A 16,765-nucleotide genomic window follows, 5' to 3' on the forward strand; every position below is an offset into this window, starting at 1 on the left:
TTGCTTGCTGTCTTGATGAGCATTAAATGAAAAGATTGATCTCGTGTCTGTCCATTAGGTATGGAGGTAGAGGTAGGAGGTGGTTAGCTTAGCTTAGTTAAAGTGGAAGCATGAGGAGCAAGCAGCTATTCACCTACTAGCACCTCTAAAGCTCATTAAATAACACGCTCCAGTAAAAACAATAAGCTGTGGTTTTAGAAGAAGTGACAGGATGTAACTATTTTTTGGCCAACAAGCACATTACTCAAAACCACAAACTGTCATTCTTCCTGTACTGCTTCTGTATTGATCAAACAAACAAGATACGACTTGTTATCTTCTGAGCTTGAGAGGGTTTTTTTTTTTTTTTTTACTTGTGATAAAGCCAGGCTACACAGCTACTTCCCACTGTTTCAAGTCTTTATGCTAAGCTAAGCTAATCACCTCCTGGCTCCAGCTATGTACTAAATGCAGAGATATGAGAGTGGTGTCAATCTTTTCGTCCAACTCTGGGGAACAAAATGGATAAGTATATTTCTGAAAAGGTACAACTATTCCTTCAAGTGTTCTGTTTTGTGTGTTTCATTTGTGGTTTGTTCGAATTCAATATAAATATAAAGGAGGGACCAGCCAATATCTAAGAGAAGGCACAGCAACAAATCAAAAACTCTCTCTTACCCTCCAGTGGGTCTCTGGTCAGCCCCAACTGGCTGATGATGTATCGAGGGATGTCTGCCTTCATCAGTTGTCCCTCCTTGGCATGATCCTCCGCTGCCTCCAGCAGATGGTAAAACTCTTCAGGGTTGAACTCCTTTCATTGGAGGAGAAACAGATTGAAGTGTCAAAGGAAACTACAATATAAATGCACCTTAAAGCTTAAGCTGCCATAGTTAAATATCTACCATCAGTCAAAAGAATTTAAATGTAGTTTTCAGAGGTACCTCCAAAAGATACTACAATGTAGAGTGGGTGAGACAGATAGAAAACTATCACTGCTCATTTCAAATTTAGCAATATAAAATACATTCAGGTCCAGAGTTTTCACACCTTTAGAAAGGTCTGAAGACTAGTGCTGGAGCCGTAACACCTCTACAAGTGAATTCACAAAACTCTAATAAGCTCCTGTTAACACAGATAATTGTTACTTAAAAACACTTGCTGCCGTTGAAGTATTTGATCAGGAAAACAATCCCTTTGCATTATTTCAGTGATCCTCAAATAGATTTCAGTGTGAGTTCAAGAAAAAGGGACTGAATGATTTTAAACAATTGCTCTGTAAGACTGGTAACTTGTAGGTAACTCATCATGATATAAAACTATTATGACATTTTGCCCAAAAATCAATGATGGTATCATGATATAGTGTGATGTGAGTCAACTGAATATAATATAGTGTAAAAAAATAATTATAAAAAGCATTATTTAGGGGTGTGACTAATGATTATTTTCTCAATTAATAGAATAATTGTTGGTCTAAAGACAACCATCACAGTTTCCACGAGTCCAAGGTGGCATTTCTGTCCAGCAGTCAAAAACCAAAGACTTTGAATTTACTATCACATTTAGTAAAAAGTACATGTTTGGCACTTTTGCTTAAAAAATAATAAAATTTGCTAATTCATTTTATGTGGATTGACAAATCAATTTATTGACTGTATTAAACGCATGTCCTATGCAACAATCAGCATTCAGTTTCACAGTATTATATATAATCACAAATTAATGCAAAACTTGCAAAAGGTTCAAATGAGGTTCAGAAAGCAGAACAGTTTAGAGTTCAAATGTCCGTACCATAGGAAAACCAAAAAACAATCTCTTCATGATATTGTTCTTATCAGAGTTGTTGTTTTATTCTCCCAAATATTCTCATTATCATCAAAAATGGCCATTGGCACTGGTGTTAATGTGTTGATAGCATATTACAAAAGAATGTATCACAGTACATCACAATGATTATTTTTTCAACCCTATAGCTGAGTAAGATAAGATAAGATATTCCTTTATCTTACTCAGCTATACGGTTGAAAAAAAAATCATTATTATAATCAGTATTGAACCATGATAACTAACCTCCTAGTTAGCGGTAACAAAGAGAAGTGATAACAGCTAACAAAGGATGACCGTTATTGAACTGAACACCACAAACATGCATCAAAGAAATTCCAATTGTGGCCAACTTATAATCACAAAACTAGGATTTACTTCAACCTGCTGCAAATTCATGACCAAACACCGCTATGGGGTTGTCAAACAAACACAATCAGTGTTAATACACCTCCAAACTTTAAATTGCTTTCTTGAAACATCCTTTTTTTTCCAATGAAACAGCCTTTTGTGGTGTCCTGTGGGATTCGGTTTCATTCCTGTTGGTGGAATAACATTTTGATTAGAAAGCAGAGCCAGGGGCAGTCGGGATCATTTCCTTCTTCCCCTGCTCTCTCATATCTGCTCCCCTCAACCAGAGAAAAAAAGAGAAAGTACGGAGGGGGGGAATTAACCTGCCTCTCTGATAGCTTGCTCTGCTCCAGGATAATATTCTGGCAGCTAACAGCCTTCTGACTGTGACATTTTCACCAAATCAGACCTCGCAACTGACTTGAATACTAAATCAACTCTACAGCCGTGGACAACAATTTTATCTGTGTGTGTGTCTTCGCCTCTGTAACCTAAGGGCCAGGAGGATCTTAAGTCCCCTCCACATCCTGCCTGACCCTATCGACCTCTTCCGACGGTCGTCTTGGCAACGGAAAGATGAGCCAGGAGGGTTGGAGGAGGGACCACACCAATGACGAACATGTGAGGCCATCAATCAGTGAGCTGATATGCAGGTATGGCTAATCCTCCAGTGTATACAGAGAGAGCTTGTTACTACTAAGTAAGTTGAAGTGAGTTATGTACATCAACATGTCAAGGACACGTCTCTGTCTCCCAGCTGATCTGATGAAGTGAAGTGGTGGATGTGTAAAGAATATTTTACAGTTTCGAGTTAAGCTGCAAAAATATCCTGCGGCAATAAGCATGAACATATGCAGCATGTCTGAAGTACTGAATGACACAGCTTAAATAAAACCATGACCTCTAATGCAGAATACCGTACGTTCATAACAGCCTTTTCCAAATGTAAGCAAACATAGTAAATATGCAACACAAATGCGTAACGAAGAGCAGAATTCTGGTACTGTGTTCATATCAACTGGTTTACCTTTGAATGCACCCACGTTGATCATTTCACCATCATTTCATCACGACTGCAGCTGGCCTCAACACCACTGATACACACTCATATCCTGCCCCATGGTCACTATATGTTACATTAATGTTAAGTCTCCACATCTGACTCAATGCATTAAATTAACAAACAAGCTTTGGATTGTTATCTCTGCAAATCTGTACAGCTCCTTTCTTTATAAAACAACATACATTTCACATATTTTTTGTGGTAAATTTTTCTATGTAGGATTCTTGACTTTTGCAGTTTGTTTTTTCCCTTTCTATTACTATGTTTATTGTTATGCACCACAACACCAAGACAAATTCCATATATGTGACAACCTACTGGGCAATAACCCTGATTGCGTGTGTGTTAAATCACAAGTCTCCTCCCCACCTGCATCCCTGCCACTCCTCACTAAACCACTCCCACAAGATTACATATCTCCGGCCTTCAGATCAGATTTCCCCTCTTGTCCCTCCAAACCATCCCAGAACAAAGAGAGAACGTACTAAAATTCAACCGACCACCTGTCTGAACAATCATAACCAACCAAGTGAATGAAATAAATTGTTGAAATGGATTTGTGGATCCTGTGTTTGAATGTGAACAACACACCAGATGTTCTGTGAGCCAACGCCACCACCACTGCAATAGTTTTTTCAGTGACATATTGGATATCTACTATCTACTGTTTTGTAATGTTTTTTGAATACATGACAAATCATCCCTAAGACTTCGTTTGTTCGCAGACTTAAAGGGAACTCCAGCAATTCAGTATGACATTTACATACAGTTGGGGAAGAAACAGATAAAAAAAAGAATCCTGACTTTTAGTCCCAAAAATGCTGGATCCCATATTTCCCATAACTAGTTGGTTTTTTTATTTCTATATTTCAATATATACAATATATAAAGTGTGCATTCCTTGTATGAGTGAATAAATACATCTTAATTTTATACCCCTATGCCCCTACCAAATGTGATTTTAAAAAAATATTTAAAATTGACCAAAAAAGAAAAGAAAAAGGGTATTTTTAGTCATCAGTAAGTAAAACAAATGCAGTATAAACGATTTTTAAAAAGCCTGAAACTCAGTATCCCTTTTAAGAGTGACAGCTCAGCTTCCAACTGTGACATACTTAGCAAACCTGTGTTTCATCACTTCAGACTGAATACACAGTAGACAACCTGCCCTACTTTGGCTCATCCTTTAATGCCATTTCAGTGTGAAGTAGTCCACCCTCCATCTCCATGTGGGAGGACAGGAGTCTTTCCAGCAGATGAAGCAGAACACACTCAGAATGTAAAAAAAGATCTTGTCACTTGATTCAATAAATGCTCATTTGGTGGATCCGTATAAGTGTGTGTTGAGTATCAGTGTGTGTGTGTGTGTGTGTGTGTGTCTGTGTGTGTGTGTGTCTGCATTATCAGCAGAAGGATGGAACTCACCAAACACTCAAGAAGCCTGGCTGGACGAGATATGATGATGAAGAGCTTTTTGACCAGCTCAATGACGAAGGTGAGCTCCGAACTTTCAGAGCGCTCATAAGCCTGGTTGTGAGTGAGAGACAGACAGATAGGGTCAGTTAGAGAGGTGCAGAGTTTGAACTGAGGCTAAATATATCCCTTTACCTTCCTCTACACCGCCATGTCAAAACTCACATCATTCAGCAGCTTCTCCAGGTTCTCCTGCAGTTCACAGAAGTAGACGCTGGTAATGAGCCCCTCGCGTGATTTGGTCAGGCAGTCCCTGGACAGCTCAGCTACCTGGTGGTGGATGAAGCTGAGGACCCCGTCGGCCAGTGGCAGAACACTCTCTGGAGAGTAGTTCTGGATGAACTCTGCCAGCCTCTCCTCCATCTGAGCCGTGGCCTGATTAAATACAAGACGGTGAACAGTCAGTTACTGTAATGTTGTGAGGCGGCTGTTGAGAAGTTAATGTAATCAACTCTCACAGACTTCACATCAAATCCAGAAAGGCAGCAATTTTATCCCATTCCTCTCCTGGACTGGGCCATCCCGGCTACAACACCTTCACTACCTCTTCTGTCTGTATGTCTGGTTTCTAATTGATCAAACTTGGCTTAAACATCCGAACATATATAGTGGCTCGGATGGGACAAAACATTCAAATGTCATTTAAACCTACAATAACTGATTTTTTTGGCCACATGAGGGCTGCACTGAACACAATATTGACATTATTACCTTTTAAGTTAGTATAGGGAAACTTGGAGTCTGACGAATGTAAGTCCAGTAAGTACTTTTTTGGTCTCTATCAACTCCTGAAGGAAATATCAGTCTTTTAAGCAGCTAAAGGCTCCACTTTGTTCACCAGCTGGTTGCTTACTGTGCCTGTCTGCTGTTCACACTGGAATTTGTTCACTGGAAACAGCAAAGAATGACGCTATAAGAGCAATGAAAGTGAACCAAAACAGGAAAGTTGTGGACCAGACAATGGGTCACTCGATGGGAACTGTAGACTCGGGTGATAATTATCTGTAGGTTCAACATTTCACATAGTCAAACTGTTTTCACAGTCATTATTATAAAAATATTCATTAGAGGCACTTTAAATGTCACACTGAACAAAGAATATATAAAAGAAAGAGTAGTTGAATAGTCTAATGAGGAGAACTCAAGGCAGTCCAAATGATGCTGACAAAATCTGCTATAGCTCACCTGTGTAACAAATGTTTAAAACAAAATGTGACAACATCAGAACTGAGGCTCACGTTAAATATCTATTTCAGGTAAACAACTGCTAATTATTCTCCGTATAATGACAGTGAAGATGCAGCCATGTTGAGCCTTCAGTCACAATAGTACGTGGGAAGACTCGTTAGCGCCGCTTCACAATGCATTACTGTGAATGAGCACAGGATGATGGGGACGGTATGTGTGTGTGTGTGTGTGTGTGTGTGTGTGTGTGTGTGTGTGTGTGTGTGTGTGTGTACAGGCAGGTGTTTGAGGAAACCTGCTTCGAGAGTGAATTACATTTCCTGGCTTACGCTTCCCTGCTCATAGACACAGTTAGCTCTCTCAGACATTGAGTCACGTATTCAGTATATAACGCATGCAGACAGGTTTAAGAGGTTAGTTTATAGTTTGGTTACATATTGGCCTGGAACAAGATACGTGATCTAATTGATTTTGAGCTCATGATCAATGAATCATAGGTCAGGTCTAGTGTCTCAGACATGGCCAACCTCCAAGGGTTTTCACACACTGCAGTGTCAACAGCTTACCAAGAACAGTGAAATAAAACCTCAGTCACCTTCTGACTAAAAGCTGTCTTTATGTTGGAGGTCAGAGGAGAATTGGTAAGCCTCCTTCAAAGTAACAAGGTCGCAGACATACTGGGATAACAGCTTAGTACAACAGAAATATGCATGAGGGAATCTCTGAAAACGCATTAGGATGTATTCAGGACTACTTAAGGGATGTTGGTTCATTCTAACAGTCTGTAGTTTGACCTTTGGGGTAAGGTCATAGGTAATGTTTGCAACATATTATGCTTCCACTAACGTCTTCCGGGCCTGTGTGATCCCAAGATCCATGAGGAACATTTCCGGACTTTATTGTATCCAGGATTTGAAGAAAAAAATAAGATTTTGAGCAAAAGTGAACCATTGCTATCCATCCTCCAAGGTCCAGTGCTGGTACTGACTACTTCTTCCATCGATTCCCCCAAATCTCACTCCGACTCAGCTTCTCCTTGTGGCTTGTGGCTTTTTTTCTGCTAGTTTACTTTTTTAGTTTATCCTTCCGGATATAAACAAGACATATATGTATCCCCGGATGCTTCCCTAGTGTTGCTCAAGTCAGCTACACTCCCTACATTAGCTTCCTGTAGTGGCTTACATCAGATTTAAGTCCCTGATGTTAGTCTCCTACGCCAAGACTGTGCTGGCATCTGTCTACTTCCCAGGCTATGGTGAAATCCTTTCACTCTAGCAAGAACTGTCAGATTTGCTGTTTGCCTGGAGCCGGCCTCTCTCAAAGAGTCTCAAAAGCATGTGGCAACACTGTTCTCTGTTCTTGAAGTCATTTGCACTGGATCCCAGAGGGAACAGGTCTGTAGAAATGTGCACATCTTCCAACAAACCAAAGAGTTATTGCTCTCCAAGGATCAACCCTTTGTGTTTATTATGTATATTTTTGTTTTTTCGCAGTAAAAACTCTCCTATTAACTGTGTTCTGCTTCCATTGGACGAACTATAAGGAGCACTGTTCTAGAGCAGTGTGGGGGCCACCAGGGGGTCTCAGGGGGGCCTCAGAAAATATAAGGGAAGTGCTTATATTATTATAAGATATAATTTATAATAATCCAAATGTCATTCATCATATAAACTGTCAGCATTGACCTGATAGCAGTCTGCGCCTGTCACAAGTCTGCTGCTCTTTAAATTTAGCTAACTAGCTAGCTTTTTTTTTTTAAACGGAAAAAACCTGATGAGCAGATCTCACTCCAAAACACGCGTGAAATGTTGTTGAATGTTAAACTAAATTAACAAACAATGTGTAAAATGGAAAATAGAAGTACTGAACCTAATGGAATGATTAAAGATTTTAAATTATTGTAATCTAATAACGTAAGGAAATAATTTGAACTTGAATTTGGGCTTTTTGTTTTTGCCACAGTGTTGTCAAAATGGGGAGTCCAGCCATAAGCTAATGCTATTTGATGGGCTTTGGCATGGAAAACCTTGTTCCAGAGAATGATTTATAGCTTGTTTACAAGTTGTTCTGGATGCAAGTTCACCCCCTGTGGCACTTAACGTATCATCAGCTACTGTAATCACTAGAAACATCTGATTCCTTCAGTGTAGCTAATTAGGTGGCCAATGACTGCATGTGAATTGTTTGTGTGTGTACTTGATGTGTGTATGTATGCATAGTTTACACTTATTTGTTTGTGTGAGGCTGACCTTAGGGAAGCGCTCCTTGTAGACATGGTTCATCATCACTATTTCATTGTCATAGCAGGATGGAGAGCGCCCCGGGCTGAAGAGAGACAAACACAGAGAGCAGGAGTGTAAGATACAGCGCTGACTGAGAAAATCAAAGAAGGCAGGAGTGATGGGATGCAGTCTGTGAGACAGAGCGATGCAATTCTGTGTTTTTCACTTGAGTGAAGGAATAATTCACTGCTTCCCCGCATGTCGAGTCTGTATATTATGGTAATTGAATGATCACAAATTCAGTACACTCAGTTTAGTTTCTCTAATGGATCCAGTATCCTCCTGCACGTCATGCCACGCTCCTCCATCACAAGAATCAGACGTCAGATTCACGTGCTCAGATCAAAGCAAAATCAACATGTAGCAGAGAAGAAGCCTAAAGACATAATGCTTTTATCTCATAGAAAGTCATGCAGTGCTGAACTAACCATTCACAAAAGAAAAGCAGGTTATGAAAGGATGTCTTGTGGGCAAACACATTATAGTTCAGCTTCACAGAAAGAAGTAATACGAATGATGTGAATGGTGAGACTGAGGCAAGGTACAATATACAAGCATTCTATACACTGAAGCCACAAGATGGGCTATTATCTAGGGCAGCGACCGCTGAGAAGCTTAATATGAAAACCGAATACTGATTAGTAGTGAAGTGTTGTATGTAGTTGGGGCATGTTGCATCCTGAGGGGTGCTATATATAATAGGTGTGGTTGGAGGGAGTGTCCACCAGACAAACTGCTGTACTCTGGAGAGGCTTAAAGCGCTGGAAAGTGGGCTGATACTGATATAATGATAGTGGTGGATGGCAACTAAGTACATTTTCTCAAGTACTGCATAAACATTTTGTGGTACTTTACTTGAGTATTTCCATTTTCTACAACTGTCTACTTAATAGGTATTGTACTTTTTTACAAAACATACGATCAGCTTATGAAATATGATGCTACAGATGTATAAACCCAGCAGTATACAGTAATCATTTAAGGGTAAAGGCGGTATTATATGTATAAAGACCCAACCAATAACTCTGTTTGTGGCACTCCTAAACCAATTCACTCCAAATGAAGACATAAATCTTTAACACAGGACTCTATAAACACTTATTTTTAAAAAGGTTCAGTAATTTCCTAAATCCTCTGGGTACTGTAGTTTTTATCCAACATTACTTAAATAGTAAATAGTAGAATAAATAGTGCATTTATCGGAGACTATTTTCTGCTGGGGATGAATACATATCTGATGTTGTACTGAATGTTTACAGCAGCAGGATGGTGTATGTGTTAACGGTAATGAAGGGACTTGTCACCCGGTGCAACAGTTTAGCTCATTAATGTGTTTGTATTTGTTTTTGGACAACAATGGAGGTCCGTGGCACAGAGGAATAAACTGTATCAGATTTGGCTACACAAACAATATGTATTAATACATATTCAAATATAACAAACAGGACATGTTAATAGACTCAATTCATTGTTGGTTTGGTGTTTTCATCATAAGACCTATTCTTCTTTAATTAGTAGTTAGAATTGGCCACCCATTGATCTGCTACAACATAATAATGCTGCTAAAAGCAATCCAATATAAAATACTGTATAATAATATATATAATGAGTACTTTCACTTTGGATACTTCAGCTACATTTTGCCAGTAATATTTATGTACTTTTACTTACTAGTAAGATGTTGAATGTGGTATATTGGTATGCATATTTTTGAGTATTTTAGACTGTGGTATTGGTGCTTTTTAATGATCTGAATACTTCTACCATTACTTTTTATTAATATATAATAATAATAATACTATTATATATAGACTATATTCAGACACATTAGCAACAAAGGCTTTCCTTGGAAGGTGAGAAACCAGAAGAAAAAAAGTCTACACTTTGTAGATTTACATGAACAGGAAAACTGTTTTTACTTTCAATTCATCTCATTCATACATTTTACTGCAAACTATTGTCTTTCATGAAAGGAGCAAATAAACTGAGTCCCTCCTCTCATCACATGGCAGAAAATGAAGCATTCAAGAGCACTGACACATTCACAGAAGGTGAATTATACAAGATAAGCAACAAAAAGGCTTGAGCTCTAAATAAATGATTGAGAGCCCTCTGCATCTCTTCTTGTTCCTGCACACTAATTGAGGCTTCCCTTTCATATTTTTAAAGGGCAGCTTAAAGTCCTTTCATAAAAACTCAAGAGGCTGAATTTTGGTTTTGTTTCTTTTTCTTCACCAGATAAAATCAACTATTTACAAACAAGGCTTTGAGCAACGATGGCATCTTTTTTTAAATAATCAAAAATGATTGGTGGTGGTGGTGGTGATGGTGATGGGGGAGGGTCTTCGTTTGCTAAAACTGTCTTTTGCCCCTGACCCGCAGTGCTCTCACCTGAGGCTTCGAGAACGAGGGCGGACGTGCGGCGAGCGTCGGCCCCCGTCATCGTCCGTGATGCTCTCTGTGCTGCCAAAGTGCTTGGACAAGAAGTGCAACTCGTCCATGGTTGGCTGGAAGGGCAGCTGGTGCAGACGCTCCTGGGATGAGCTGGATGACTGCAGAGAGATAGGAAAAAGACACAAGGTTAAAGTGTGAACCAGCTTTTGTTAGATCTTTAAGCCGCTGTTGCAGCTGCAACATCAGTAGTTTAAAAATAGATCCAGTGATGGAGAAATCAAAAACAACAAATGGCAAGAACACCTTAATCAATGAGGTGAAAGAGAAGACGAGAGAAGACGAGAAAAGACGAGAAAAGAGAAGAGAAGAGAAGAGAAGAGAGCACAAGGTGTACTATGATGTGAGTGGGTGGAAAGAACTGAAACAAAGAGAAGCGACTAACTTAAAAGAACAAGGAAGGAAAAGAGAGAGGTGGAGAAACAAGAAAAATATCCAGAAGGAGTTAGTGTAGGAGGGCAAAACTGAATAATGTGGACTGAAAACCAGAGCAAAAAAGACTGCAGGGAATGAAAAAGTCACTTCACGTAAAAGTTGACTGCTGCTTTAAGTGTCTGCTGCCTCGGGGGGTTAATAGCAGCGCTATTCGGTTTTAAACAAAAGACTTTTCTTCAGCACAGTAGGGAAAAACCAGCCTGGATCAATGGGAGGTTTAATGAACACATCTCCCAATGGGACACATGGTTGGCTTTGGCCACACAACGATTTCTGCTATAAAAATCCATTAGAAACTCCAATCGGGGTTTCAGCCACTTGCAAGCTGCAGAAAAGCACTGAAATGATGATGTTGTAAATGCAGCAAGTCCAGTCAACAGAATCAATTAAGAGGTCCCCTGGAGACACAGGGACATTGGATATGATGGTTGTCATAGATGAAAACTGTCTCATATCTGCCTGGCTCTTTTCATGCAGTCACAGGATGCGGCTCAATTCACTTAATTGCATCCAGATCTCCCTCACTTGTGTTTTAGTCCCTCCCACTGAAGACATGATGAGAGATGCAAGGAAAAGATGCGAGGAGAGAGAAATCGAGGAAAAGCGTTTTTTTAGAGAAATGAGATGTCCTTTCCAGTCAAGTGTCATCTGAAGTCAGTTTTATGATGATGGTGTCACAGCTGGATCACCTGTCAGTCAGCTCTGTAGTCTCTTTTGGTGCCTTAGAGTTAGTTTTTGCACATACTATATGCACTGCCCAAATAACACAGTGATAAGGGTGTACTGTTACCATTTCCAGCACTATCAGCTTTTTTTAAAATATTTCCTCCCACACAGAAAAACAGGACATGAAATTAGTCTCGACATGTTTTTCCTTGTTTTCACTCCTGCATTAAAACCTTATTCTGTACTTGCACTAATGTACAGATCCAACCACAGTTTGTAAATTGACCTCATTGATCAGAGCATGAGCCACTTCTACAACAGCAACACCAACAAAACCTACTTTATTAATTATTTTATAAAAATTGGCATTTCGGTTTGTTAATTAATTATTTAATAATCAAGGATACAATGAAAGTGTATCATCTGTAGAACATTTTTGGGTAAAATTTTATTTTCAATGGAAATTACACCAATGAAGCAACAAGATGAGCAATTATGTAGGGCAGCGACTGCACCAAGTGTTTATTGTGGAAAGACAACTGACTCTCCTCCTGCTGACTATAATATTATCCAAGTGAAAAGGTGAACAACCTTTCTGTGTTTATCACAGATCCACTGATGTTAACTAAATGGTAAACTGAGATAAATAATCTTGGGAGTTAAATGACACCTGGTTTGAATTTATCCTGGTATAGACTGATTTCCAAAATAGGGCAACAGACATTTTTTACAGCAGCCATTATTACATGAAATAGTAGGGTAAACAAAGGTGTTGTCAATGATACTAATTAAGGTTACACTGCATTCGGGTCAAACGGAGTCAGGGTGCTGCTATTGTGCATGTTGTCTCACTGGAAAGGCTCCGCTACACTAAATGGAACAAAACCTTAATTAGCATCATTAGTTATACCTGTGTTTACCCTACTATTTCATGTCAAAATGGCTGCTGTGAAAAGTCTGTTTCAACTGTTTACATTTTCGAATATTTCTGCAGATTTTCTGCTCTAATTTAGTTCGTATCTACCTCTTCACATAGGAAACTCCTCCACACACACACACACACATACACATACACACACACACACACACACACACACACACACACACACACACACACAACTCCTCCTTTCATCTGCTCTGTTCAGTATGCAAGGGTCCTGCTGTAACTAATCAAGCAAGTAATGGCCCATGTAAGAACCAGCAGAGCACTGAAACATGACGAGGTGGAGGGGAGGAAAGAGGAGTGATGAAGGTGGAGGGGAATATGGAGAGACTGAGAAACCATCTTCAACCTCATCTACCAGTAAAAAGAGATCAATCAGTCGCCTGTAGTGTATGTCTCTCCATATGTGCTGCTGTGGGGAGATGCATGAGAGGCAGTCAATGAGTGAAATGATGTGTGAAAAAGCAGCAAAGATGCAGAGGAAGTGATTGTGTTCGAGATGGCGCTGAAATGTACAGCAAGTGGATTATGAGTCAACACCTTGCCTCCACCTGAGCATCATACACATTAAGGTCCATTTCTCAAATGGACTATTTACCAAATGGGCCTTGGCAGTGTTCATTTCACTGAGTAGTCTCTTATGCTTAAAACAGCTTTTCCTCAGACAAAAGTGAACGTTGTTGTTGTGGTCTCACTGTTTGCTTCAAAACAAGTTTCACTTCCACCTACACACGCTTTTATTTGTCTGTGTTGCCCCTCTTTATCATCCATCTCTGCTTCTCTGGGGATAAAGTGATGGATGGAGGAATAGTCACTAGAACAGCTTGAGAATGCCAGGCAGAAATACAGACTGGTTACATTTCCATTATCCCTGCTCTACTGTTTTTCAAGACAAGCCAAGTCATCAGCTGCACATAAATCAGGTTGATCATATCTTAGCAACTGATCAGTTATTTTTTGTTCTGGTTTACATGTAATGCATGTTCTTCAGCACTGGCACTGAAATAATCAGCCGAGACTCGCAGCAGCAAGTACAAAGTCAAAGAATACATGGGCGTGTGTGTTTGTGTATGCATGGCGTTATATATCTGGCGTGTAATCATTTCAAAGCAAGTAGAACATGCAACTTTAGAACATTTACAAGCAGAATAGCACAAACCGATTTTATGCATGAAAATATATGCAAATAAATTCTCTGAGTGAGTTACATATTCATGCAAAGGATACAAAACCCAACTCATCAATCTAACATTGGAGGAAAAATCTAAAAAACAGTTTTGTGTGTTGATTTTATGACTTAAATGAGATTTTATGACCTAAATTATCAAGAGAAGAAAAAACAGATCCCACACGTGAGTGTCAATTACTTTTCTCCTCTTTGATAAAAAAGGAGATGAAAGATTTAAAAAAAACCCAGAAACATGAAAGAATCTCTCTGTGAAAATCACCAGAAGCCTCACATTGTACTTCAGGGGACTTTTCAGGAGACTGCTGCTGCACTGGGGTGTCCTGTTTGATAGTCACAAGTTTTGTATTACAAGGACACACTTAGTCAGCTCAATCCTACATTTGAGAGAGAATAAGGTGCAGCGGCTGCTGCAGTAATAATACACGATAACTGAAGGAAAGTTGCAGCTACTGCAGTCACAACTGTGGTGTGGACAGTCATTTTGGTAACCTCTTAAAGAAAGAAAACACACACCTATTCTGATACAGGCTTTGATTTGGCAGATGCTTTCGTCCGAAGTGACTCACTTTCTTTTACGTGCACATACACTGGGAACAATTTGGGGTTACAGTATCTTGCTTGAGGGCACTGGCCAACAGGCTCTACCATCTGAGCCACAGCTGCCTTATGTGGACATGCTGATGTTGGAAGTCTTTCTTGGCTATGAGTGGTAAATAACATGCACTTATGTAGAGCTTCTCAACCTTTGCAGGATAAAGCGCTTTATAATTTGCCTCTCATTCAGCCACTCACACAGCTAACTCCATATCTAACTGTTGACTATGAATATATATAAATATATCAGACACATGATGACCTGAGACCTATCCTATCCAATATGAAGAACTGCTATTGGTGTTGACTTAATCAAGTGGATTGGGTACAGATAAATCGGGTAATTTCAGCAATCAGTTACATTGCTTTAATCACTGTGCACCGCTGACACAGCCAGCAATCACACAGTGAACAGATTAAAACTTTGGTAAAACGAAACAATGATATCAGATTGTAAAATCAGTCAAGGAGGAAATCAGATGGTTGAGGTATTGGGAGAAAATGTTAGATCGGTCCTCAAGAAGATAACCTGTGCAAAAGTGCTGCTGAATAAATATAAAACTAAACAACTGCATAGGAGCTACAAGTGTATGGCCTTCTTCCTCCTCTTAAACTTACCGTTGAACTGGGTGTATTGGTGCCATATCCTGAGGAAGGCAAAGAAGCCAAGGACCATCTACGGCCATCAGCCCTTGACGAAAGAAAGAAAAGAAAAAAGTTGAAAATGGAAAACATATGTTAGAGTCAAAAACAATAAAAGCTGTTATCTCTATCACTTTCAACAGCCAGAACTCCAATATCAGTTTCTATTTTAGACTCTCCAAACAACACTATCGGCAGTTATACTGAAACACTCCACCACCTTCACGTCCTTTCAGTCTATCCAATTACACTTTTTTGTTCCTTTTATTCCTCTCTTCCCTCAGGCCTTCTCCAGCCATTCCTGAGTCTGACACTTCCTCCGAGTGAGTGATGAGGGACACACGTTTGGGCAAAATCCCAGCACCTCGCTTCATTCACCTTGGCCTGCTGTCACGCCTCAGTCGCACAGACGCTCGGCAGGAGCAGCGTACGACAAAGACAGGGCAGTGGCACGCAGTTTCATTTTGCATCTTAGGAGTGTGTGAGTGGGTGTAAAAGTAATCCTATCAACATTTTCACTCAACTACTTCACACCGCTCGTTGCATGTGTGACTTGTGTGAATAAAGGAGGGAAGCCAACCTGCGAGACGAGGCGAAGGAAAAGTGGGCAGGTCCGCTTGGTGAGAAGTTGCGCGGGCTGTCCAACGGACTGCTTCCTATTAAAATACATATGGACAGAACACAACAGAAAACATACGCTGTGGGTTACTGGGCAGGATAGTATACCTACATTCATTTTAGGTGACAGGTAACTACACTCCACGAGTTATTACCATTTCATTTAATCAGCCTCACTTTTAAGGAAATGCTGGAGACTTGTACATTCAGGGGCCTTTTCATTTTCATTCCATGGCACCTCTCCATAGTGATTTTCATATTTTTTAATGGCACCCCAGGGTTGGTTGTCTTTGACTGTGCTGGGGGCTAAGATGAGTCAGCATTTGTTAGAGCTCTCTTTACAGTGACACATCTTTCCATTGCTTGGTGCTTGATTTTGCTCATTGTTGTGCACCTTGAAAAAGTACATGCCGGAAAGCGTACGGGGTGACAAATGGCAACTGCAAGCTCTAATTTCATCAGCTGCGGCATATTTAATGGAGTTTTGAACACAGTGATTCAGATGTTTGCTGCTTGTTCTTTCAGTTTTTATATGAAGTTTGAAAACGTAATATACAAATGTAATTAAAGTAGATGTTGCATCATCTTTTAATCTGGTCAAACATTATTGAATGTTCAATAAAAACATAAATTAAATTAAATTCTTGTGAAACTCTTGGGCCCATCCATAAGCCTCTCCACTGTGGGAATCATCATCAGTGGTTTAAATTCTCCCCTTTCATTCAGCACAAGACTTACATTTATTTTCAGTCGATGTCAAGTTTATCTTTAAAGCTAATTGTTTTTTTTCTTAATTTCTTTCTGTCAAGATTTCCACCAAGCCCCCCCACCCCCCCAAACAGAGTGATTGCAACTGATTACATACAGTGGCACAGTCCCACTAAGTGAGTAAAAAGAATTTGTTATCGAGTGGTTATGCTGCAAATGCTATTTTTAAAGTCTGCTTTCTCTATTATTTTAAACATATTATTTAACTTATTTTATGTAATTTTTTTTTTTTTAAGTAACCACAGGTAAATTGACAATAATAAAATAAACATATATAATGAGTCCAATATACTGTTTAATCA

General features: G+C 39.5%; 1 protein-coding gene across 3 annotated transcripts in view; it reads right to left on the minus strand.

Annotated features, from left to right (window-relative positions):
• mast1a (microtubule associated serine/threonine kinase 1a) overlaps window positions 1-16,765 on the minus strand; it is a 72,834-nt gene that overhangs the window by 20,452 nt on the left and 35,617 nt on the right. For all 3 annotated transcript variants that reach the window (XM_051383733.1, XM_051383732.1, XM_051383734.1), the window contains 7 exons: window positions 15,658-15,733; window positions 15,054-15,126; window positions 10,549-10,709; window positions 8,125-8,200; window positions 4,856-5,065; window positions 4,643-4,744; window positions 658-790 (listed from right to left, as the gene is read on the minus strand). In XM_051383733.1, coding sequence (XP_051239693.1) covers window positions 658-790; window positions 4,643-4,744; window positions 4,856-5,065; window positions 8,125-8,200; window positions 10,549-10,709; window positions 15,054-15,126; window positions 15,658-15,733 — 831 coding nt within the window. The remainder of the gene's footprint in view (window positions 1-657; window positions 791-4,642; window positions 4,745-4,855; window positions 5,066-8,124; window positions 8,201-10,548; window positions 10,710-15,053; window positions 15,127-15,657; window positions 15,734-16,765) is intronic.

This window comes from Dicentrarchus labrax, unplaced genomic scaffold, assembly GCF_905237075.1.
Source record: "Dicentrarchus labrax unplaced genomic scaffold, dlabrax2021, whole genome shotgun sequence".
Taxonomy (NCBI): domain Eukaryota; kingdom Metazoa; phylum Chordata; class Actinopteri; family Moronidae; genus Dicentrarchus; species Dicentrarchus labrax.